This window comes from Triturus cristatus, chromosome 11, assembly GCF_964204655.1.
Source record: "Triturus cristatus chromosome 11, aTriCri1.1, whole genome shotgun sequence".
Taxonomy (NCBI): domain Eukaryota; kingdom Metazoa; phylum Chordata; class Amphibia; order Caudata; family Salamandridae; genus Triturus; species Triturus cristatus.
In genome coordinates, this window is record NC_140594.1 from 754,875,863 (window position 1) to 754,901,845 (window position 25,983).

At 45.4% G+C, this 25,983-nt stretch overlaps 2 protein-coding genes across 5 annotated transcripts in view; one reads left to right on the forward strand and one right to left on the reverse strand.

Annotated features, from left to right (window-relative positions):
- The window catches only part of LOC146785406 (uncharacterized), a 2,064,968-nt gene that overhangs the window by 782,249 nt on the left and 1,256,736 nt on the right, over positions 1-25,983 (forward strand). The window lies entirely within an intron of this gene.
- LOC146785408 (uncharacterized) overlaps positions 1-25,983 on the reverse strand; it is a 787,621-nt gene that overhangs the window by 292,177 nt on the left and 469,461 nt on the right. For all 4 annotated transcript variants that reach the window (XM_085634425.1, XM_085634423.1, XM_085634422.1 and 1 more), the window contains one exon: positions 18,673-18,826. In XM_085634425.1, the coding sequence (XP_085490551.1) occupies positions 18,673-18,826 (154 nt within the window). The remainder of the gene's footprint in view (positions 1-18,672; positions 18,827-25,983) is intronic.

A 25,983-nucleotide genomic window follows, 5' to 3' on the forward strand; every position in this document is an offset into this window, starting at 1 on the left:
CATATGTTACAGATCTATGGAGAGGCAGCAAGCCTCCGAGTGAATTGGGGCAAGTCATGTTTGATTACTTTGGTGGGCTAGATACTGCAGACACATCCAGAAATTCATACCGTACAAGGTCCATTCATATATATGGGAGTGTGGATGTCGACTGACCTTCAGATGTGTTGGGGGCTCAATATAGCACCCGTTGAGGACATAGTTAGGCAACACATGGCAAGCGGGAGCTGGCTCCCTCTTAATCCCATGGGCCATATTGTCCTATTTCAAATGATTGCACTTACTATACTGATTTATAACCTTTAGAGCTACCCACAGGATAGATCGCCCAAATGGTTTGGTAAGCTCCAATCCAAGATCAATCGTTAATTCTGGGGAGACACCCCCACCTGAGGGTGGCTCACAGCAGATGTATCAAGACACCATTGGATGGGGGCTTGGGAGCAGTGAACTTCAGACTATATTACTGGACATTCCAGATGCCCCTGCTCAATGACTGGCTGTTTGGGGACAGGTGCAACCCTGCTATCTTCCTGGAAGTTTAGGGATTCCGGGGCTCGGCACCATTGTCTTGGTTATATGGCACCAGGGCTCCACCGGGGGTGCCCCCAGTCATGGCAATCTTTGTAGACTGCTGAGACAAAGCCCTGTGGTGGATAGGGTGGAGTAAGGTCACCAGGGAAACACCCCTGTGGCAAGGAACCTGGATTAAGGAGACTCGCAGCTACAGGCATTTCAGAAATGGAACAAAATATGGAGGAATGTGGGATCTGACTGCATGGTTACCCCCACTTTTTTCCTGGTGTTATGCTGGTTTTTGACTAGTCTGCCTGGGATCCTGCTAATCAGGACCCCAGTTTATCTGCTTTCTCCCTAAATTGGTTGTGCGTGAACTTTAGGTACACACCAGATTGGATACTGGGGTTTCCTTATCAGTCCCCAGTATATGGTACACCATGTACCCAGGGCATAGGTACCCCAGAGGCCTCTCGGGCTGCAGCATGTATTGTGCCACCCCTGAGAGACCATTCAAACTGACATCACAGGTCTGCTACTGCAGCCTGTGTAAGGTGGTGCATGCACCCCTTGCTTAGATATAGGTTCACTATATTCTAAATCACTGCACATATAAACCTATCAGTCACCCCTATGGCAGGCCTTATCAATCCTGAAGGCAGGGTGCTGGGTTTTATGTGAGAGGGTGCCCCTGCATGAGCAGAGCACCTCTGCAGCATTCGGAACCTATTTTCCGGGGTTGTTTGTAATGCAGCTAACCATATATATTTAAGTGCATTATAACTTTGCGGTAAATGCTACCTTTAAAACGGCTGCTTAGAAACATGTTGTGTTTGGTGTCAAACACCTTGGAATCATACCTCCACACCAGTAACTGGTGTGGGAGGTATGATTCCTCCCTTCTAGAACCCCTACTGTGGGTCACCGGGCTACCTGGTACCAGCTTTCTCGACCTGGGCATCACAAAATTGATGCTGCCAGCCACAGACACGAGTCTGCCCTCCTGCTGCTGAGCCAAGCTCGAGCAGGGGAAGGCTTGACAATAGGTTTCCTGTCACAGGGAGGTGTGACCACCTCCCAGACAGGATTTAGTGTATTGGGGCTGGGTGGGTGTACTCTGAGAGTGCTTGAAGTCCGCACTGGGGGCACATTTGGTGTCCCTGTGCATAGTCCAGTTCAAACCGGTTGCAAGAGCCATTTGCATCTGCTATGGCGCGAAACTGGACAAAGGACATGAGTGTAGCCACCCCTCAACCTGACCCTCCCATAGGTGGGTCCCCAGAGTTTTTCCCATCCATTCCTTGGGTATAAAGTAGGAACCCCTGACTACAGGACTTTAGATTTTACCTGGACCAAACTCTGCTACAGAAACCAAGTACTTCGACGATCTACACTACGATGGATGACTGAAGAATATCCCTTGTAGTAAAGGAGTTACTCCCCTGCAAGGCAGGTACCTTAAACGCATCTGACCGGTTTGCATCTCCAGAGCTCCTAAGGACTCCGAAGATTTCTGCAACACAGGAGGTGGGTTCCCGAGCGTCCCTGAGGTAGATCAGTTCTCTCAGCAATCCTGAGACCTGTATCCCTCGTGGGGACCGTGCAACCCGGACCCGTGTGCACCGTGTACTTTTGCAGCAGTATATGCTTTTAGGCGATCCCTGAGGCTGTGCTCTAGGCTACATGTAGTCCTGACCCCGAGCAGTATTTCCACCGAAGATTTCCGGCCTGTACTCCACAAGTGTTCCGGGGGCTGGTATTTCGTGCTTCAGCTTGATGGTCCCTTCGCGATCCCTGGTCCGTTGGCCTGTGGGTCCCTGTGAAGGTAACTTTGACTTTCTTTGGGCTTCCCTGGTTGCTCCAGACGTTCCCTGACTCTCCATTGCTTGGATAGTCCCTAGGACCTTGCTGGGCCACACCGAAGCTTATTTCCTCTGCCCGCATGGGTTGCAGTTGCCAAGGCTTGTTGGTGTTCAATCCGTACACTGACCCCCAGCACTCGACATCCTTCGTGGGACAGCTCACCTCCAGACTTGGGTCGTTGTTGATGTCTCCTGGTTCCCCTTGGCTGCAGAGTCAAGCATCGCATCTTCTCACCTGAAGCACCCGACATCGGTGGGCATTCGTCTACTGAGCCCCTGGTCACCCTGAAGTGACCCAGACTCTGTCCCCTCTGCTTTCAGGTTCTTCTCACCTAGGATCCAAGCTTGTATTCCACCGGACACTTTTCATCTTCCCGGCAGCAGCACTTTTTCGCATCACGCCATTGAAAACGACGAAGGTTCCCGACGCCACTTGACCCCTATGCACCCGGCTCCTCTGGGATAGGTAACACGGGTATCTCTGTACTCTCAAGGGTGCTGGCCTTAGATCCTTCTATGTTCCAAGGGGTTTGCTTAAAGTCCTCTCCGAAGTGTCCTTAAACTCTAAAATTCCAACCGCGACTTTCCCATAGAATTGTAAGAAGCTCGCGCCTGTGTTCACACACTGCACCCATCCTCCGTGGGTCTCCTGTGTCACTACTTTGGGTGGTTCCTTGGGATCCCAGCAATTCTACGTGCTCTAGGCGCTGTGTCTAGTTAAGTCGTGTTTGTTATACCACTTTCTTAGAATATGGTTCGGTCTCCCCCCGTTTGTTTGCCCTGGGAATCCCATCGGACCCTAGCAAAATTTGCCTCGTGTAAATGAATAATTAAAGATAAATTCTCCATAGGAAGACCTATATCTTTTAAGACATGCTGGAGCTTTTTTCTTGAGACGAGATCGAAGGTCGTCTTCAGGTCTACAAAGGCTGCGTAAAGACTACCCTGACCAATGGCCAGTCTTCCAAGATAAAAGAACAAAATGGAACACCTGGTCAATGGTGCTTGTTTTTTATCTAAAGCCTGCTTGAAAGGGAATCTGAATGTTGTGCTCGCTAATCCAGTCCTGTAATTTAGCAAGACTGCACGAGCAAACACCTTTTGAACACAATCCATAAGACTGATAGGTCTATAGTTCCAGGGTAAAGACTTATCGCCTTTCTTGTACACAGGGATCACCTCAGCTCCCTTCCATGAATTGGGTATTGGAGCTCCCTCTGTTATCACATTGGATAGGGCTAAGATGTAGTTTGCCCAGTTCTCACTATCTTGTACAAATACATAATCTGGGACGCCATCGGGTCCAGGGGCTTTGGCCTTCACAATTGATTTAATGCACTTAATATCATTTTTAGAAAAAAAAGGCTTTAGCTGTAACATAAACCAAATCAAGGGGGGGCAGCTTGGAGGGCCGACACACAAGGCCCCGAATATAATAGAGCAAAGGGGTGATACCATGCTGAGATGGGAATATTATTGGATGGAGGTGGTGGCCTATTGGTGTCCACTCTTCTAGTTACAAGCCAAAAGTTCTGCGAATCTTTCCTAGCACCGGCCTCCCCAATCAGTCTCCATCTGTTGTCATCCCAGTTCCTTTTTGCTCTCACCTGAGCTGACTTGTAGGACCTCCTTAGATCTCCCACTATCGCCAGATTCTTTGCTCTGATTGCCTGACAAAGTTGACGTCTGAGGACTCTGCACTCATGATTAAACCAGGCTAACTGAGATCTTGGCTTAAGACCAGGATTAAGTGGGCGTGAGGGTTCGGCAAAATAAGTGGCCATATGATCAAAGAAATTAGTGTGCCAGGCCGGGATTTCTTCTAGCTCTCCTTGGTGGCTTAGTAGGCTTTGAATCTCTGCTCTACTTCTCAGTAGGTTTTGCTTAATTAGCTCAAGCTTGCCTTCAACTAATTGAGCAAAATCTACTAGTTGGGCTTTTTGTATTCCTCCTAGACAGCCACACATGATAGGGAGCTTAGATGTGCCTGGATGGGCCAACACTGGTAGAATAGGAGGAGGAGCAGGGCACTGCCCCTTGTACAATTGAATAGAGTGTGTCCTGTGTCCACACAAAGGGCTACATACCGCATGTAGTTAGTCTGGAGCCAGGGCAAGGAACCTGTGCCCTTCAAAGACATGCCTCTAGAACAGGGGTCTCCAAACTATGCTGTAGTGAGAGCTATTTCTGATGGGTGAAAATCATGATTGTGAGAAGTTGGCCTGGTATATGCTGTCCACTAGTTATAGTGGGCACCTTGTACCAGTTCAAACAACCCTTATTAATGAATAGGGTTAAGACATCCTTTATTGAAAGCTATCCTAGTGGTAGCTATGGAGACAAGCCTTCAGGCTAAGTCTTGAAGGAGTGTAAAGCAGCTTGGTTTACCAGATTATAACCTCCTGAATAACTAAATGAAAGAAGAACCACATACGGTGTGTATATATATATATATATATATATATATATATAAAATATATATATTTATTTCTAAACACTCTACTAACCTCTTTATGAAGTTAGAGAGCAAGGCACACAATAATACAGTTATTAAACGACTGTAAATAGCACAATATACAATGGGCCCCAGGGGGAGACCAAACCATATATTAAGAAAGTGGTAAAAGAACCACATCTTGACCAGACACAGTGCCTAGAGCACGTGGAATCGCTGGGACCCCAAGGAACCACCCAAGGTAGTGACACAGGAGACCCACGGGGGACGTCTGCAGTGTGAGAACACAGCCGCAAGCCCCGTACAATTCAATAAGAAAGTCGCGGTTGGAATTTTAAAGAATAAGAACACTGAGAAGAGGACTTTGAGCAAACCCCTTTAGACTTAAGGGGTTCTAGGGCCAGCACCCACGGGAGTACCGGAGTACTCGTGTTACCTCATCCAGGGAAGCCGGGAGCATAGGTGTCAAATGGTGTCGGGAATCGTTGTTGAAATCAATGGCGATGTGCTGCAAAGTGCTGCTGCTGTGGAAAGTAGAAGTGTCCGGTGTGATCCAAGCCTGGATCGAAGATGTGAAGAACCTGAAAGCAGAGGGGACAGAGTCTGGGTCACTTGCCAGTGACCAGGGACACGATAGACGAGTGGGTGTTTCAGGTGCGAAGAGGTGGAGCTTGACTCCACTGCCACGGGGACCAGGAGGCGTCGACGACAACCACAGTCCGCAGGCGAGCTGTCCCACAAAGGATGTCGAGTGCTGGGGGGATTATTGTCCGGATTGGAGACCAACAAGCCTTGGCAACTGTAACCCACGCGGTGAGGAGAAAATGGCTTCCGTGTGGACCAGCAAGGTCCTGTAGACTCCCCAAGCAATGGAGAGTCAGGGCACCAGGAAAGCCCATTGAAAGTTAAAGTACCCTTCTCAGGGACCCACAAGTCGACGGACAAGGGATCGCGAAGGGACCACAAGAGGAATCACTAGATACCAGCCCATGGGTCACTCGAGGAGTGTAGGCCAGCAATCTTCGGTGGAATCACTACTCGGGTCTGGACTACAAGTAGCCCAAAGCACAGCCCCAGGGATCGCCAAGAAGCATATGCTGCTGCAAATGGTCACGTTGTCCAGGGGTTTGGGTTACACGGTCCCCACGAGGGATTTGGATTTCAGAGTTGCTGAGAGCATGGATCGGCCTCAGGGAAGCTTGGAAACCCACCTCCTGTGTTGCAAAATGGTCGCTGTCCTTCGGGAGCAGCGTCGATGCAAACCGGACAGATGCGTCTTTGGTGCCTGCCTTGCAGGGAAGTAACTCCTTTACTCCAAGGGAGATTCTTCGGTCATCCAATGTCGTGTAGATAGTAGAAGTTCTGGTAAATCCGTAGCAGAGTTTTGTCCAGGTAAATCTAAAGTCTTGTACTCAGGGGTTTCTACTTTATACCCAAGGAAGGAGTGGGGCAAACTCTGGAGACCCACCAATGGGAGGGTCAGGAAAGAGGGGTGGCTACACCCATTTCCTTTGTCCAGTTTCGCGCCAGAGCAGGGGCTAGTAGCCCCTGCAACCGGTTTGAGCTGGACTATGCACAGGGACACGGAATGTGCCCCTAGTGCAGACATCAAAACACTCTTGAAGTGCACCCACCCAGCCCCAATACACTAAAGCCTGTCTGGGAGGTGGTTACACCTCCCTGTGACAGGAAACCTATTGTCTAGGCCTCCCCTGCCGGAGTTTCGTCCAGCAGCAGGAGGGCAGACTCGTATCTGTGGCTGGCAGCATCCATTTTGTAATGCCAGGGTCTGTTAAGCTGGTACCGGGTATACCGGTGCTGTCATATTTCTCCCTCTAGAAGGGTGGAATCAGACCTCCCACACCAGTTACTGGTGTGGGGGTATGATTCCAAGATGTTTGACACCAAACACGACAGATTTTCAATGCAGCCATTCCAAAGTTAGTGTTTACCGCGAGGTTATAATGCACTTAAGAGTATATGGTATGGCTGCATCACAAACAACCCCGGAATAAAGGTTCCGAAAGCTGCAGAGGGGCTCTGCTCATGCATGGGCACCCTCTCACATGAAACCCAGCACCCTGCCATAGGGATGACTGATAGGTTTACATGTGCAGTGATTTTGAAAGATATAGGTAACCTATATCTCATTAAGGGGTGCATACACCACCTTACACAGGCTGCTGTAGCAGACTTGTTGTGTCATTTTAAATGGCTTCCCAGGGGTGGCACAATACATGCTGCAGCCCCTGGTAGGCCTCTGGGGTACCTATGCCCTGGGTACATAGTATGCCATATACTAGGGACTTATAAGGGTGCCCCAGAATCCAATCTGGAGTGTACCTAAAGTACATGCAATCAATTTAAGGGGAAAGCCGATAGGCTGGGGTCCTGAATAGCAGGATCCCAGCCAAACTAAGACGAAAACCAGCAAAACACCAGGAATAAAATGGGGGCAACCATGCAGTCAGATTCCACCTTCCTACAATTCTGAGCTACTGAAGGCTAAGCAACTCGCACCTTGTTATTAGACACCCCGAAGCCCAGCTTCATTGACTAAGCCTCACGTCCATAGAGGCAGATACTATGGTTTGAACAAAATACTTTGTAGGGAGATCATGGTCTTTGGGGATGCATGGACATGTATGTGTATGAATGGGATATATGTGTATGAGTGACTGAGAGCCTGTACCGTATGTAATTGTGGACTTATGGTACAGGACATACCTTTCGCCATATGTAGCTCTGTTACATGTATACTACAAACATAGAACCATTTTTTTTTATTTAAAAAATGTTAGGTTCAAAAAGTGTTCTGCAAACATACCCATAGTATGGAACATTTTTATGAACTTTAGATTTCTCACACTTAAAATAGTGGCTGTATTTTTCCAGTTACAAAGATGACACTGTATCTACAAGCCTCTTTAAGCAAGATGCTTACTATGTGTAAAGGTGACACTTTGAAATAGGAGATAATTAAACTGAAAAGTTAACTTTACATTTATATGTATTCCATAAAACTCATCATTTAAATTTCTTCCATTTCCAAGTGTTTTGTTTATAAACAGCTGGCATCTTGCTCCAAGTGTCCCGTAGACACAGTGCCAATTTTATAACAGAAGAAATGCAGCCATTTAATTGGGAGGATTTTAAAGGGAAGAAAAATGCTTCATAAAATATTAAGACATAATTGGCTTAATAGAAAGTGGAGAAAGGTATTAAAACGTAATGTTTCATAGAAATATTTTTCTTCACTTTAAATTTCTCCCATTTAAAAAAATGACTGTATTTTTCAGTTATAAATATGGCCCAGTGTCTACTGGCCACTGGGAGCAAAAGGCCTTCCTTTTTGTAAATGCAACATTTTAAAATGGGAGAAAATTAAAATGAAAACTTAACTGTATCATTAAGGTAACTTCATTTTAGTTTTCTCTTATTTTAAAATATCTGGAAATATAATTTTGTTCCCATGCTTCAATATTGAGTTGACAACGACTTTTTATTTAAGAGTTAAATACTTTGGTGTGTCGTTTCTTCATCTCTGTGCCTCAGTCTGGGTCATAAATATGATTGGGCTCTGCTCATTATTAGGTCCTGCTGTTTGCAGCCTGGTAATAATAATGTAACATAAACATAGCCTTCTCTTAACTTTAAAAGGAAAATGTGACTCTGAGCTCATTTAAAAATTAACTTGATGCTGGGAGCTAAACTGAAGGTGTTTCCGGCTACTGGTAGCTCGCTATCGACTGGTTGGAGACACCTGCTCTAAAGCTTTTCCCCACTTCAAAGGCACAATTGGGTATAAATACTACACATCAGGCACCAACACAAGCACATTCTGGGCCAGTGGTTACTCTGCCAGGAAGAAGGACTGATGTGCTGCTGATAGGACTGTCACTCTCCTGGTCTGCTGCCCTGAAGGACTGTTGCCCTGCTGTGCTGACCTGCTGCCCTCTTGCCTGGGTGAGAAGGACTGGACCTGCATCTTTTAAACCCGGTCCATCAGAGTGACTTCAATGGCTAGTTAGCCGGCCTCCTGACTTGAGCCTCAGGGACAGAAGGTTCCAACAACCTCGACCCCAGCATCTTGAATCTGCCATTTGTAAGTCTACCCTGCCAAGTGGTGCCACCTCAGTCCTGGACCCTTGAAAGTGGGCCTCAGGTGCTCTGTCAGCCCCTGTAAATTCAGTGGAACCAACGCATTTACTGTGCTGCACGGCACAACCGAAGAGGAGCTGCCACATTGGTGCTGTTGCGTTGATTGAACTTGTCGCAAAGACCTGCATCGACACCCCAGCTTCTTCAGAACCGGCACTTTGAGATGCATCCTTAATGCAGGCTCTCGCATTCCTTGTTGACGGCAGCCTTGACAATGCTGGACTCTGCTTCGCTGCTCCTCTAAACCAAAGCATCACCCCAACTGCACTACATATCCCCGTTGCCAGACTTCACATCGCAAGCTCTCAATGACTGGATCCTTGATGACAATGCAGGACCTTGCATCACAGCATTGTTGTACCTTGGTACCAATACATTTCTTCAGCTGCATGACACATCTTTGACGTGAATCCTTGCAACGCTCCGCAAACCAGGATTTAAGGTACTTTGTTCAGGGGGCCTAAGTGGGTCCCTGTATCTGGTCCGCTTCCATCGCTGTCAGCCTGAACTTGTGACTCTGTTCCGGTCCGGCGCAATCAGATATCCATAGTTGGCGCTTTGTGCCTGTAGATGCTATTTTCACTAAAATCTCTAAAATTGCACTTCTCCCATTTGACTGATTGATTTTATTTGTTTAGGTCTTGTTTTTTTTATTAAGGAAATATATTTTTCTAACATGGTGTGGGATCCTTTTGGTGTTGTGCCTTTTTACTTTTTTACTGTATGAAGTGTTGCACAAATACTTTACACGTTGCCTCTAAGTTAAGCCTGACTGCTCTGTGCCAAAATACCAGAGGATTGAACACAGGTTAAATTAGGCTTGTGCCTCACCCTGACAAGGATTGTGGTTGTTGCTTGACCAATGCTCACACCTTGGTCAACCAACACCTCAATTTCTTACACATCATTCTGTTCTTAGTGGCTCAATAGCAGGTTGTTTTTCTCAGCTTTTTAATTTACTCACCTGTTGACTGATGGTAACAGTTTGTAACAGCATCCCTCTTTCTATAGATGTTGTTTTTGATTAGCCGATGGACTGTTTCAAGATCAAGTAATAGTGGCCTGTTCCTGGCATGCCATTGTCTTGATTGTTGTCATGGACATTCGGGCCTTGGGTAGTTGTATTGGGTAAACATTATCCCAATATTGGGTAACTTTTGATTCCCCATTGCCTAAATGTGGCTTTCTCTAAGTAAGCTTGTTTTGCCTGTTCAACTGAGAGCCACTTTACCAATGTGGGCTCATTATTTTGGTATACACAGATTTGTAAACACTCAATGGAGGCAATGTCCATTGAAGAAGTACGATCCCCCAGCCGGGGTATGGCTTTAGTAGTTTTGTTAGTTCCTCTATTTAATAGGTCATGTTGACCTTTAGAGGCGTATTCTGGGTTAAACAGTAGTTTTTTGTTGATGCACCCTCGGTGCCCCCATGAGTTATACTCCCCGGCGTTTACTTCCTGCTTGTGCAAGTTGCTTAATATGTTACCTTCTATTCTCATAACACTCCTGGTTATGTCTGCCAACGTGGCTTGTGGAGGATTGGTGACTTTCCTCTTAAAGGCATAATTTTGGTTGCTAATGGTGTCATTCACAGCCTTTCGCTACTCCTCGAGGCCGAGATCTGTAATCTCATGATTAGCAAGCTACTGAGTGGCTGGTGCCAGCATCAAATTAGTGCGACATCTTATCAAGTTATCAACTCGATCTAATTTATTTTTTACCTGAGTTGCATGTGTGATCTACCTAGGGGATTTGGGATTATCAGAACTTTTCGACATTGTCTTGACTTGTTTTGTTTTGAGGTCAAACTCTCACTCAGATTCCTTGATTCAATTAATACAGTGGGTGACTTGGGTGGAGCTGGTGTAACATTTGGGTTCCTCACCCTGTTGCTAAATATTAAAAAACAATTTCTAGCATTTTATGCCTTGAGAATATTGCTTATCTGATTAACTTTATTTCTGGATTTCCTATTTTTATTTATTTCTTGTTTGGTTAAAGGTTTATAAATCAGTCAATCAGTGTTTGTAAAGCACGACTACTCACCCGTGAGGGTCTCAAGGCGCTATGGGGGGGGGGGGGCTGCTAATCTGTCTGGGCGCTGACGTTCAGTCAAAGAGCCAGGTCTTGAGATCCTTCCTGAACTGGGTCAGCGACGGGGATTGCCTGAGGTGAAGAGGCAGAGTGTTGTTTATTGTCTCCTATCAGGGAGGATATTGGAAGTCTTGAATCTCCACAAACTGAAGTCTCACTTTTGAGGTCTGGTGTATTGTCCATACATGGCACAGGATGAATTTCTACTTGATGTTTTCACTTGCAGTCAAGCTGAATTATAGTCTGCATTTGCAGGACTACTGCCAAATTCATCCATAGTACAGTGATTCTTGCTATACTGGCGTCAGTGGTTGTGGACTGTGGCTGTTCTTCAGAGCCATTTGCATTACCTACAAATATGCTCTGCTGGTCAAGGTTGGACACCTTTGAAGACTGATGTAATTGCAACATGTGTTTTTTAGCTCTGGTACTTCTACTGAAAAACATTAGATAATTTACTTAATTTAGTGATTACAGGAGAGCATGCACATCTATTTTGGATGCCAACTTCCCCTGCCTGAGGTCTTATGATCAGATTATTCCGGATCACTAGCTTTGCGTCGATACCTGATACAAAGATGGCTAATGTATTTAAAAGGTCTACTTGCACGACTCGTTTTTTGCAAGTGATTATTTAGTGCCACCACTGACGCTTGGAGTGTATCAGAAAGGGATGGCTAACATTTGTTAGCAGTGGTGCCGGAACTGCTTTTGTTAAGCTGGTCCCCTTTCGTTACTACGTTGAATATAACATCCTTTCCGTAAAAGGCCTGTGATGACATTGAGCACCCATGGGCGAATGCAGTGATTGGGTCCTCTTGGGGAAAAGGTGAGAGTGAGAAAATATTGATTTTATGCAAAATGTTAGAACTACTGGCTGTCAAGGTTTCCATGACATATTTTTTTAAACATATTTTTTTAAATCACTGTGTGACAATTCATTTGAAGTCTTTTTGAAATCTTTTTTTTTGTTTTTCAAAAACCTTTATTGAACTTTAGGCATGATACATTTATGTATTCACTTGTATAGGTTGTCATCTCGACATGGTAAGTAATGGCATTACAACGGCATTTAGACAATACAATGATAATAGCAAGCATTTGGCTTGTAGACAGGGAGTGTTTCTGACTTGCGTGTACTTTTTGGTGTCGGTTAGTTGTGCATTATGAGGCTGACTCTTTCTGGGGTGTCATTTGTAGCCTATGTCGCGAGTGTAGAGGACGAATGTATGACGTTACAACGCATACATTTACAACGCATGCCTTTACAACGCAGTTTTTACATCGCAACATCCTTTACAACACATACAATTACATTGCATGCCACTACAACACATTTTTTAAAACTACATTCACAACGCATTCCATTACATCCATAATACCTTTACACCACATACCATTACCACGCATACCATTACATTGCATTTAAGGTAAGTGTTGGATAGTGTAGGGGTAAAAATTACTATTCTAACTCCAGGGGGTGCAACAGTAGGGTATTGGATAGTGTAGGGGTAAAAATTACTATTCTAACTCCAGGGGGTGCAACAGTAGGGTAAGTGTTGGATAATGTAGGGGTAAAAATTACTATTTGTAATTCTACAATGTTAGAGAACACTGATATAATTCGGTCTCCAAAAAAAACTCATATTTAGGGATACTTTTTACTGGTTCGGTTAATGATACAGTTAATACCAATTGCTCTGTTATTTTAACAAATACCAAAGAGAAACTTGATCGATGGTCTAATCTACATCTAAATTGGTGGGGACGCATTGCTGCAATTAAAATGTCTATAACTCCACAAATTCTATATCTACTGTCTTTGTTACCCTTCTCTTTCCCGTCCACTATTTATACTAAAATATATAAATTATTTACTAAATTCCTTTGGAATAATAAGCCTGCACATATTAGTTTTAAGACTATACAATTGACCAAAGGTGAAGGTGGGGTTGGTCTTCCAAATTCAAAAAAATATCATTGTGCATTCCTTGTGGCACAATGTTCTTTATGATTCCACACTATCCCCCTCTCTTATGCACCTAAATGGCTTCTCCTGGAAAAAAATATTTGGGCTCCATACCCTTTAATTGCTATTCTCACCATGTCCAATGGCTCTTTTGGTAAATGTTCCCCTATTCTTGCCAACTCTAAAATTGCCCTTTTATCATTTGATAGTAATCTTTCTACTACTTTGTCTTCCACTAAAAAAGTTTCTCTTTGGTTCAATCCTAAACTCCAATATCATAAGCATATTTCTTTTTGGAAATTATGGATTACTGCTGCTGGTATTTTCTTTGTTGCAGCTATTTATCAATATGATGTGTTTCACACATTTGATGTTATTCAAGCCACTTATAAGCTGCCATTGTCTGAGCTGCCTAAATATACATTGTTATGTAATACGGTTCTTAATGCTTATCCCAGAATACTTTCTATGTCTCAGTCCTCTGGTAATGAATTTTGTATTTCTGTGTTCAGCCGTTCAGGACATACAGCATCTAAAGTATATAAAAAACTTACCACTTCATATTCCTCTTTTTCACATTTGAATCAAAAATGGTCCCCACATTTAAGTCTTCATTCACTTAGCATGTCCTGGAAGGACACTTGGAAATCCAACACGGCTAATTATCTTCCGGCCACCCTTATACAAACTAATATTTACCTACTTTATCAATGCTTTTGGACTCCTGACAAATTATTTAAAGCTAAACTTCTAGATACTCCAAATTGTTGGCACTGTCAATCTGTAACTGGTGACCTACAACACTTATTTTTCAATTGCTCTATCATACAGTTTTTATCAGAAATATGGCATCTTATTATTACTCAGATCCTTAAGATCCAAACAACTCTATCATTTCATGTTCTAATTCTCAAATCCTCACTCTTTAAATACATTTTATCCCCTATGGATTGTAAACTGTTGGATTTCCTTATTCCTACTGCACTCAAATATATTACCTGTAATTGAAAAGACGCTACTTCACTTTCGGTCAATACATCGTGGGAATGGATTATTTTTCTTAGACATGGGCAATGTTTTTATCCACACTCTCATTAAGACTCCTCTTCCTCTGGGTCTAGTATGTGGCCTTGTTTAGATTCCTACATCAGTACATGTTCTACAATTTAAGAAACTTATTTCAATTTGTATTAATTAATCTTTGCTTACTGTAGCCCTTTTATGTTTCTTTTATTATTTATATCATGTTTGTACTATTATGTAATGTTGGTATAGGGTATATATTGTACTATGTTTTCTGTACTATATGCTTTGGTACTATTTTTTGTATTGTGTTTCATATTTATGAAAATTTCTTCAATAAAACATTTTGAACAAAAAAAAGCACTTCTAAATCTCAAACTTACGCCAAAGAAGCACATTTCCTCCTATATCTGTGAATGAAAGTTCTGGAATCTACAGGGATCCACAGATGTCGTACTACCCAGTATACCCTCAAGTCTTCCGATAAAAAGGCAACCTCACTTGTGTGGTTGGGCCAGGTGCCTGCAACAGGAAAGGGCAGAAAATGCAACATTGATACATCCACTTTTTCCACAGAAACCAACCCAGGGTTTACAGTGTGAGTAGCTGGGGATTTTGGGGCTTGTCTTAGCCACATAGGGTAACCTATCAAACACTCACATTTCTGAAAATTAGACACCAAGGAGTCCAGGGTGGCATCAGTTGTGTGTATCTCACTAGATTTTCTTAACGAGAAGCCCTTGCAAACCTCAAACTTTGGCTAAAACCACACATTTGTCTGTGATGGTAACTTTCTTAATCAGCATGAATCCACAACATTTCTACCACCAAGCATTACTCCACTTGCCCAATAAAAATCGTGCGGCCAATAGGATAGAGTTTAAAATGCAACATGGACACATCCTATGTTTCCACTGAAACCAAGCATGCTTTTGCAATGTGGGTAGCAGTGAATTTTTGAGCTTGTATCAGCTGCCAGCAGGAAAACCTACCAAACCCACACATTTCTGAAAATTAAAGAACCAAGAGAGTCCAGGATGGTCTGGCTTGCATGGTTTTCCTTCTATATCTGTGAAGGCAAGTTCTGGAATCTGCAGGGATCCACAGATGTCATACTACCCAGCGTACCCTCAAGTCTTCCGATAAAAATGCTACCTCACTTGTGTGGTTGGGCCAAGCGCCTGCAACAGGAAAGGGGAGAAAATGCAACATTGATACATCCAATTTTTCCACAGGAACCAACCCAGTTTTTACAGTGTGAGTAGCTGTGGATTTTGGGGCGTGTCTTAGCCACACAAGGAACCCTATCAAACACTCAAATTTTTGAAAATTAGATACCAAGGAGTTCAGGGTGGCATCAGTTGCGTGTATCTCACTAGGTTTTCTTAACCAGAAGCCCTTGCAAACCTCAAACTTTGGCTAAAACCACACATTTTTATGGGATGGTATCTTCCTTAATCAGCATGAATCCACAAAATTCCTACCACCAAACATTACTCCACTTGTCCAATAAAAATTGTGTGGGCAATAGGATAGAGTTCAAAATGCAACATGGTCATATCCTATGGTAAATGGCCATTTCAACAATTTTTTTACTTCGCGATACCATTACAATGCATGCATTACCACGCATGCGTTGTACATCGCAAAGTAATTACTACACATTTTTTTAGAACGCATGGAATTTCGTTGTAAAGGTATGTATAGTAAATGACCATGCATTCTAAAAAAAAATGTAGACGATCCACGTCGTTGTAAGGAAAAAGAGGTTGTTCCGTTTCCTCACAATGATGTGCACCGCCCCTCTGAGATGACGTGAAGCACGAACCAGGAGGAGAGAGGAACCACGAGGAGAGAGAGGTAAGGGGGATTGGGCATGAGGAGGGGGTTACTTTTTTAGGGTTTAGGGGAGTCGGGGGGTCAAGCTGGGGGTAGTGTTTTAGGGTTTAGGGTAGTGTAGTGGTGTTAGTGTAGGGGGTCATGCTGGGGGTAGTGTTTTAGGGTTTAGGGTAGTGTTGTGGTGTTTGTGTAGTGTAGGGTAGTGTGTTAGGGTTTAGGGTAGTGTAGGGGGTTGTGCTGGGTAGTGTTTGAGTGTAGGGACAGGACTGGGGGTCGGGTGTTGTGCTGTGGGTAGTGTTTTAGGGTTTAGGGTAGTCAAGTGGTGTTTGTGTAGTGTAGGGGGTCGTGCTGGCGGTAGTGCTTTAGGGTTTAGGGTAGTGGTGTTTGTGTAGTGTAGGGTAGGGGTTTAGGGTAGTGTAGGGGGGTTGTGCTGGGTTGTGTAAATGTAGTGAGAGGACTGTCACTTACCTTAGAAACTTTTACCACGACTATACCTTTACCACTCATGTTTTTGCGTTGAAATGGCATGCGTGGTAAAGGCATAGTCGGGGTAAAAGTTTGCGCTGTAATGGTATCTCGTTGTAAGTGACAACGCATACTAATACCCGCGTTGTAATGGTACGCGTTGTATTGGTACGCGTTGTAACGAGTGCTATTCCATCCTAAGTTTCCACTGAAACCAAGCCTGCTTTCGCAATGTGGGTATCAGTGAATAATTGAGCTTGTATCAGCTGCCAGCATGTAAACCTACCATACCCACACATATCTGAAAATTAAAGAACCAAGGGAGTCCAGGGTGGTCTGGCTTGCATGGTTTTCTTACATTGAAGGCCTGCAAACCCCAAACTTTGGCAAGGAAAATGCCTTTTCCTCATATTTCTGCGAGGGAATTTTACAGAATCTGTGGGGATTCACAAGTTTCATACCACCCAGTGTTCCGACACGTCACCCAACAACAACAGTACCCCACTTGTGTGAGAGTGCCAAGAGACTGCGACACAAAAGTCCCTAAAGTGCTACATAGAGAGCTTAGCAATTGGGGTAGCTATGGTATTTGGAAACCAACCAACCACAGACATTTTTGAAAATTAAAAAATTATTAAGGTAGTCTATCTCTTTACAAGAGTTAGATTTTGTAGTGGAGTACCAAACCGGATTGAGCCATGGAAATGCAGATGGACTTTTCCACCGGTTTTGTCGTTCTGATGACTCAACTTCTCCGGGTTAGAGTGGTTTGGGGTATTCTGATCTGGGAGTGGCATCTGTTGGAATGGAAAAGTCCTCTTTGTGATGACAGATGTGCACCTTCACTCAGACTGCCCAGCTGCATGTAGACCTGGAAACCTGGTTATCAAAATGGACATGCAACATGCGTGGATCATGGGTGTATGCCATGACCTAGGCTTACCTTAATGGACTGTGGTCGATTGTGGGCCAGATAGGGTGCCCTAAGTTCTTTCCTCTAAATGGGTGGGGCTACTACCCTCACCCAGAGTTGAGGAATATGAGTTTAGTGCCGGCAGCATACCTATTTGGTGAACAGTAGAATGGCCTGGCTGTATCACCTGTCATAGGAGTGGAGCCTACCGACCTACTCGGTTAACGTTACCCTGCTGCATTTACAATTTGCTTGGTCTACATGCGTGCAATGTAGCTCTATGAAGCACACTTGTGTTTATATATGCTGAAAACTGTATGCCTGTGAGAGTACATAACATAGTACCCATGGGTTTCATTTTTGGAAGCCCAGGGCCTAGGAACTTATAAGATGGAGGTGTGGGCTGCAGACCCAGAGAGTAGATGTGGATTGCTCACATTCATGGGGCTGAGGGTAGAGCTACACTGGTAAGGGAACAGAGAATCCCTGGTGCACATCAAAGTCATTATGATTCAGGAAGTGTGCTGAGCCGGTAGGACAGACTAAAATGTTTATGGTAGATGGTGGGACTAATAATGTACACACTACAGGAACAGAGAATCATAAAAGATGGGAAACGTAAACCTTGGAAACTTTGAGAGACATGTGCCGCTGCAGGCTAACACACAGGTGTAACCCTTTGATGCATCCAAGACCTGGGTTGTGAGTCCAACAGCTCTGGCGGTACCCCTCTTGGAGCAGACAGATCCCCGGACAAAGAATAGAACCAAGGAGTTGGCACTTCAAAGAGCCAGACTTACACAACACAAATTTCAAAGGCCAGGCGCTAAATCACATTTATGTTTTGAAAGACTGTATATAAGTGGAAAATGAAAACCCACTTGTTGTTTTTTCAGAACTGTGACAAGATCACCACAGCTTGAGCTACTACCATCATGACCGGGGATTGAGGTCTGCTGGTCATCCGCTTGGGCAGGGGGACCCTGTCCAGGACGAAAGAACACTTGCCCTGAGCCTGGCTCACTGCCTGCCTGCTTGCCACGACAATTGTGCCCTGTGAAGAGGAGGAGAGCCTGGACGGATCAAGATCTAGTGGGAAGCCAGAAACCAGGATCCCGGTGAGCGAGGTGTGAGGCTGAAGGTCCATCAGGATCTGTGTATTGTGATCCTCCCCATTAGCTGCCACCCAAATGCTTCATCGGGGCTGTCGCCCAAGGTACTAATTAAACTTGTAGTGACACCAGCACCTGCCCCCTGTCTGCCAGGAGAGATGGCCTGCTCCACTCCGGAGCTGCCATTCACAACCCTGAGTGTGCACCACCAAGCCCAAGCAAGCCAGAATCTTCTTACTAGCCGTTGTTCGTCAGACCTACCCGACAAGGAGGATTCTGCAAGATCAGGAGGCTCCCGCCTTCACGCCAGACTGCCAACTCCTGCCGAATGGGTCCTTCACCACCAGAGAAGGTATGCTGCTGGATGCCAAGCTGCAGCACTTTCGTCCAAGCGCTGAAATCACCAGAACATGTGCTGAAGCATAGAAGGGGACAGTTACATTGTTGCTGTCATCGAGAAGGGGCTTCTTAAGACTTGAGGACTAATGCGTGATGCGCAGCATGTGAGATCTGTGTTAGAGACTTGCAGGCACTTGCTACAGACTTTGTGAACAGAAGCCTAGAGCAAAGGGGGCTGCATCTTTGGGAGAGTCTCCGCATATACGACCTTAACACCTCAGAACAGGAGAGTAGGCCTAGATGGCAGGGACTCGGGTGAACTTGCCTGAAGCTCTAGATGTGGCTCTCCAAGGGATTTTGTTGATTATTTCACTGTATTAGATTTGAACAGTTGGGATAATAAATACTTGTTTTCCATAAGACTCAGTATTGGGCTGGGCTTAATTTATTAGGGTTGGTGGAGGGCGCATTGAGTTGTATATTTACACCTACACTGACAAGCAGCTCTCCGATGTAGCCTTAGCCTGCTCGACTAGCGTTACCACTGAGGGTCAAGTGCTTAAGGGGTAGTACTTGGCCCAGTTGCGCAGAGATCATAGTAGTCTGCTCCCCAGAACAGCTGGAGGAAAAGATCCCAACCTCCACAGTAGGGCCTCGTATCCCCTGCCTGCCCTGTGGCCCTCTGAAATGTGTTCCCTTCAGCGTGACTTGCTGAGAGTTTTCAAAGGGTGCCATTTTAAATGTGATAGCCAAAAGACACATAGTGTTTTGTATTATATTAAAGGACCGTAGAATAATGTCTTTTGTGACATGTTTAGAAGGTAACTAATGCAAAAATGCACATACATTGCAAAACATGATTTAAACAGGGTATGATGACCCATAGAGCACATCGATGCCTACATTTCGTAAGCATCTGAGGTAAGCAGTAGTACAGCGTTTCAGAGAGATGTTATTCACTCTGGGATTTGCAAATAACGTATAGTAATGGAGGTGAGGAGCCAATTACTTCAAGCAGCAGTTTCACAGAGTAAGAAGATCCCGAACATAAGAATTGCGGAACAAGATAACATGACATATTAACAACAAACTGGACCTCAGTCAATCAATGTAATCAGCAAGTAAGTAAGTAAGTAAGTAAGTAAATAGCTTTATTTCGACAGTTTTGTCATAAAAGCAGAACAATACAACACATATCGCACAATAAATAACAAACAATGCATTACTATTACAAGGTAAAAACTTATTAAATTCCATATACTGTCTGATTTTTAAAAGTTATAAAAAGAACACATTACTGTAACAACTGTTTCCTTGCAGTTCTTATCCTCCAAGCCCAACCCAAAAATTTAGCCATACAACAGGCAAAAAAGGGACAAGCATCTGAACGCAATATGCGTAGAGCTTCCAAATGTGATCTTGTGCCTAGTCTCCTACATAGAGGCTTCAACCAACTCGACCTGGGCGCAGAGTAAGCATGGCACTCAAACAACAAATGAGCTATAGACTCCACCCTTGAGTCACAAAAGGGGCAATAAGGAATGGTTTGGAATGGAGGTTTCCAAGTAGACGTGAAGAATCCTAGAGGAAGAACACCCACCCTGAATTTAAAGTATAGTGCTCTGTCACCCGGGTTAAGGATTGAATCCAGGTAAGGTTCTCTAAAAGGGATCTCCTTAACTAGCAGGAACTGGGCGACAGATTTGCAATGATTAGGGTTATGCAACCTCTCATTATCCACCCAGAGCCAATAAATCTTCTTAAGCATTTGTTTTGAGGGTGCTGTTCTGTTGACCCAACCCTCTCCTAAGCCCAGCTCATAAAGAAGACGCTTAACCTCCCTGAGCCAGATTACCTTATACCAGCCAGATAAGGATAAAATTTTGCTGAGGGCATCTGCATAGCTACTCAATTCAGGGACGTTCCATATCCTGGCCCATAATAAAAGGGGACGTAGCCTAGCTTGCTCGGAGATTGGGCGTGTGCCTGCATCTAGCAAGAGAGGAATTGTGGGGGTGCTGTGGGGTAACTTCATAAGATCTTTATGAAAATTATTTTCAAGGTGTGTCAAGATATCAACTCTTTGTGTACCCCACAGTTCCGCACCATACAATACTGCACTCACCACCCTTGCCCTGTAGATATCTAGTGGTGCCCCAATAGGTTTTAAAGCGGAGGCACGTTGTTCCTTGAGCAGGGCCCCTGCGACCCTCTTATGGGTCAAAAACACCTTTTGGTGGTGCGCCTTCCAACTCATATTAACACACAGTCGGATACCTAGGTAGTCGAATTTGTTGACTCTATCAAGAGAGACAGAGTCCAGGGTAGGAGGAACAACCGCTTTCCTGGGAGGGTTAAGAACAAGAAATTTGGTCTTGCTTATGTTTATAGACAGGCCCTTGGTATCACAAAAGGCCTTAAAGCTAGAAAGCAACTTTTGGATACCTACTGGTGACTTTGAAATTAGGAGGGTATCATCCGCAAAAAGGAGCGTAGGAACTTTCCTACCAGCCAAGGATGGTGCATCTGACGGCTGTTGAAGCAGGTGGTCCACCACTCCGTTAACATAAAGAGAGAACAGAGTGGGGGCAAGCACACATCCCTGGCGGACGCCCCTATCTACGGAAATACGAGATGTCTTCTCCCCCTGGGTACCCCATCTAATCTGGGCAAAGTTACTATCATGGAACTTTATGAGCAAGGCCAACAAATAGGGAGGTAAACCCAACCTTCCTAAGACATTCCACAATTGGACTCGAGGGACCAGGTCGAAGGCAGTTCGCAAGTCTATAAAGACTAAATACAAGCTGCCCCCACCCAGCACGACCACTTTCCAATATATCATTAAAAGGCAAAACGTCTGTTCAATGGTGCCCATCCCTGATCTAAAACCTGCCTGGAAGTCTGACAAAACCTGATTTTCTTCGACCCATTGCAGGATCCTGCCTAGTATCACTTTGCCCGCAACCTTTTGAGATGAGTCAAGCAGGCTAATAGGGCGATAATTGGCTGGGTCGTCCCGACAGCCTTTTTTAAAAATAGGGACGACCTCAGCGCCCCTCCATGAGTCGGGGAGAGAACCTCCCAACACAGCCTCATTCAAAAGTGTGGCAATTAATCTGCTCCACGGTAATGGATGTTTTTTCAGCAAGTCGCCCGGAATACCATCTGGTCCAGCAGCCTTATTAGATACAATACAACTGATTGCCCTTGCAACTTCCTCAGTGCTGAAGGGGCAGGCGATGATGGGAATCTCGGCGGGTAAGCTGGCGAGAGGGCCCATGTTTAGATGGGATTCCCCACTATGGACAGAATACAGTTTGGAGAAGTGGGCAAACCAGAGATCACCCGGAATGTTACAAGTAAACTGGGAATCAAGAGGTTTGTCCCTAGCTCTCAGCAGATCCCAAAACCCCTTGGAATCCTTCCTGGCGCTTGCCTCCACTAAATCCCACCAAAAACTGTAATCGTGGGCCTCCCTCGCCTCCGCCACAACTTTTTTATAGAATTTCCTCGCAAATCTAATATTGCCTGCAACCTTACTTTTCACTGCGGAAATGAGTTCCCCCTTGGCAGCCCGACATTTGGAAGAATACCACTTATTTCTTGCCCTGGGAGCACCTTTCGCGGAAACCTTCACGCTGGCTTGGGGTATAATAAACAAGTCACTTAGCACCGCAATGGTTTCTGTGAATATTGGTAAAACAGTTTGACTGGTGACACCCAGGGCATCAAGGCGCGGCCCCACCGCTACCATAGTGGACCCTGCCTGTGCCAACCTTTCCTCATCCGCTACTACTTTAGCCCACTTTAAGCGCCTACCACAGCACGAGGGAAGAAGCTCATGGGAGGTTTTCCACTTATAGGGGATCTTAACTGAACTCCCAACCTGCCAGGGCGAGGTCAATGTTAGGGAGAGAGGATTGTGGTCACTATCACAAGACGCAATAACCTCCATATCATAGTGAAGTGACCACAAGTTGTAATTCAACACAACATAATCTATTCTGGAAGTGTGTCCCATCCTGTTGTAAGTGTGCGCACCCAAGGGATCCGATTTAGATCGACCATTAGTTGGTCTTAGGTCATGTTCCATACAGAGTGCATTGATGTCTACTGCACTCTGAGACCATTTAGGAATCGGATCTATGGTCAGGGTGGGAATTCCTCTCCTTGTGTCCTCATCCCAAGTGTTCAGGATATCCTCCCTAGCTAATGGCTCAAAGCAGCAATTAAAGTCGCCTGCAAGAAGAACATAGGAATCAATACTGCAGGCGGCTAGATTGCTGCTTAATCCTGTAGAGGATAGAGTGGATAACCCGCCCCTGGCCCCTCTTAAATAAAGGTTTAAAACTTCCAGCTTCATACCCCCTGGGCATAAAATGGTTATCCACTGGAGATCAGGGGAGTGCGTAGACTTTTGGCTTACCCTTAGACCTAAAGCTATATTAACCCATATAAGAAGGCCACCTGACGGGCGACCTTTACATCCATATTGATGGGAAGCTGGAACAAAATAGGTCGTAAAGCCCACTCTATGCCTAGGTTCGAGGCACCACGTTTACTGCAAAAGACAGATGTTATAGGGGGCTAAAAAAGCATTCCATTCAGGAATTTCAAAATTACGAGCGAGACCTGCCACATTCCAGCTTATAATCTTTAGCAAGGGGTCGTCTGCGATAATCTGCCTTGGAGGGTTATCTAATGTAGCCAAATTGGACACAGGTCCTGCCCCCCCCACAACAGATCTATTTAGCATAGGCATTGGGTCATGCTGGTGATGATGAGGAGCCATTTCTACATCAGTCAACTTCCTAATTGGTGGAACGTTCTGAATTGGAGGCAGGGGAATCATACTGGATGGGACCACTTGATCCGTTGCTACTAGGGAATCAAAAGTACCTAAAGTATTCAAACCCGCCTCTATAGATAAAGGCGGAAACGTTCCCTCTAGACTTGGAAGGCTAACAACCGGAGGTTCAATCGGCATAAGAAAAGATTCATTGTGCCCCAGAACCTGTGGTAAAGGAACTTGGGGAACAGGATGGCGTGCGAGTCAATCTACCTCCTCAAGCCCCGCAAACCGATTCGAAGTGGGGAAGCCATTCCAGATTGCGGCGGAATCTTGAAATTTTTTAGGATGGTTCCTCCAGTTATGATGGTGAACTAAGGACCAGTCTTCTTCGCTTGTGTATCTAGGGCGCGGTGGGTAGAAAAAGGACAATGGCCTAGGTGTAACAAGAGAACCTTCACCAATGGGGCAGGAGCAGATATAATGTGCCGTATGTGGGTCCTCAAAGGTCACCACTTTACAGTCCCCGGGACTAGATTTCCTTGAGGGACCTACCCAGGGGGTTCTGCGTACCATCAGAATTTTGCTTCTCTGTCCAATAGGAATTGGTCGGTTCGCATTAAGCCAATGAATTGTCTTATTCTTCAAAGACCAATGGTTCTCATGTTGGCCGTTTCCTAACTGGGGGACACCCGTCAACACAACCACATAATCATTGGCCTCTGGAGGGAGATCAATATAACCCCCTCTAAAATTATTCTTAAAAGGTGGGCTCTTAGTTGGATGTAGCACCGCTTCACTAGGAGGGGGACTATGCGGAACACCTACATTGGGTTTAACTGATGGCTGAGGGATGAAACACTTAGGAGCCTTGAGTATGGAGGTGGTGGTACTATGATCCACACCCACAGACCCCAATGTAGAAACCGATCGTGTGGTAGCTGGTACTAAAGGGGAGGCTTGCGGGACTTGAGGAATTAAAACATGGGGTGGTGGTTCGACAACAGGAGAGCCCTGATTTTCAAGACTTCTCAGGCCGAGAGTGGCCAGAGCAATAATGCTCTTTTCCATCTCGAGCAAATTGTTCTCAATACGTGAGAGTCTGAGATCGAGAGGGGAAAGAAGTTTCTTAAGGGTTTCCCAAACTAAACCTATGAATTCCCCATCATTCCTATCCACGCTCCCTGCATGTGAGCCCTCAACCTCTGCCTCAGTGGCCGTAGGGTCAGTAGAGATAGCAAAAACTAACCCCTCTTTGACTCCCTCACAATGTGGTTGTTCCCTGGATACACACCCTCCAATAGGATTTAAAACCGGAACACTAGTTGAATATAGGTGTTGTGCATTCGCAATTTTGGCCTTCTTACGAGAGTAAGCAGACCGAGAGGTGCATTTTCTTTTAGAATGGTAATCTTCACTAATAGTACGCCTAGATTGAAACAATGTAGAGATGGAATTGTTAAAACTAGCGTCATGCCTGGGAGGAATAGTGGGGGGATTCACTACACTATCCTGAATCAATGGCTCTAGAGTGGGGGGTAGTGGGGGAAAAGTCGGGGAATGATGAACATCAACTTGTGTAACTACACAATGGGGAATTATTGAACGCACCGGACTAACCGCAGTGGCTATATGGCCCAGGGAGGATTTTTTTGACAAATCAATTACCTGGGACAGTCTCCTGGCAGATGCCAATTCCAGGGAAACACGAGTCTGAAGTTTGGAGATTTCATGGTCTATAGCTGTGTTGGTACGAGTAATAAAATCGTCCATAGGACCATTAATTGGAGGGCCGCCATTTGCGGCCTTACTTCGTGTTAACCTGGTAGACATAACTTACCAACCACAACAACGACAACCCCCTGACTTAACTGTGGGAATCAAATAATAAATAGTGTGGCAATTAGGCTCAACACAGAACTATTGGAATGAAAAACGAAAGAGGGTAGCCCCGACCAGACCTCGCAGACCTCGAACGGCCTCAAACGGCCCGCTCTTTGCCCGGTCTTCGCCCTGGGCGCGTCCCGCTGGCGCGTCAGAGTGGGAGTCTTATGCTGTCGTGAGAGCAAGGAGAGAGGCGGGGCAGGGAAGAGGAGTCAGGTGTGCAAAATCAACTAGCCAGCAGGCAGGCACCCTGGTCCTCGCAGTCCCGGTCTTCAGAGCCTCTCCAGCGTCCTCCCTAAATGCAGCAGAGCGTCCACGCCACTCGGGGGAATCAAGCAGGAATCAGGGCAGTTCCAGAGAGCACAGGTCAGTGGGAACGAGCGGCTCCCGTGCAGCGGGGGCCGCGAGAAGTTATGTAGTGGCAGGAGGCGGGGCAGGGAAGAGGAGTCAGGTGTGCAAAATCAACTAGCCAGCAGGCAGGCACCCTGGTCCTCGCAGTCCCGGTCTTCAGAGCCTCTCCAGCGTCCTCCCTAAATGCAGCAGAGCGTCCACGCCAC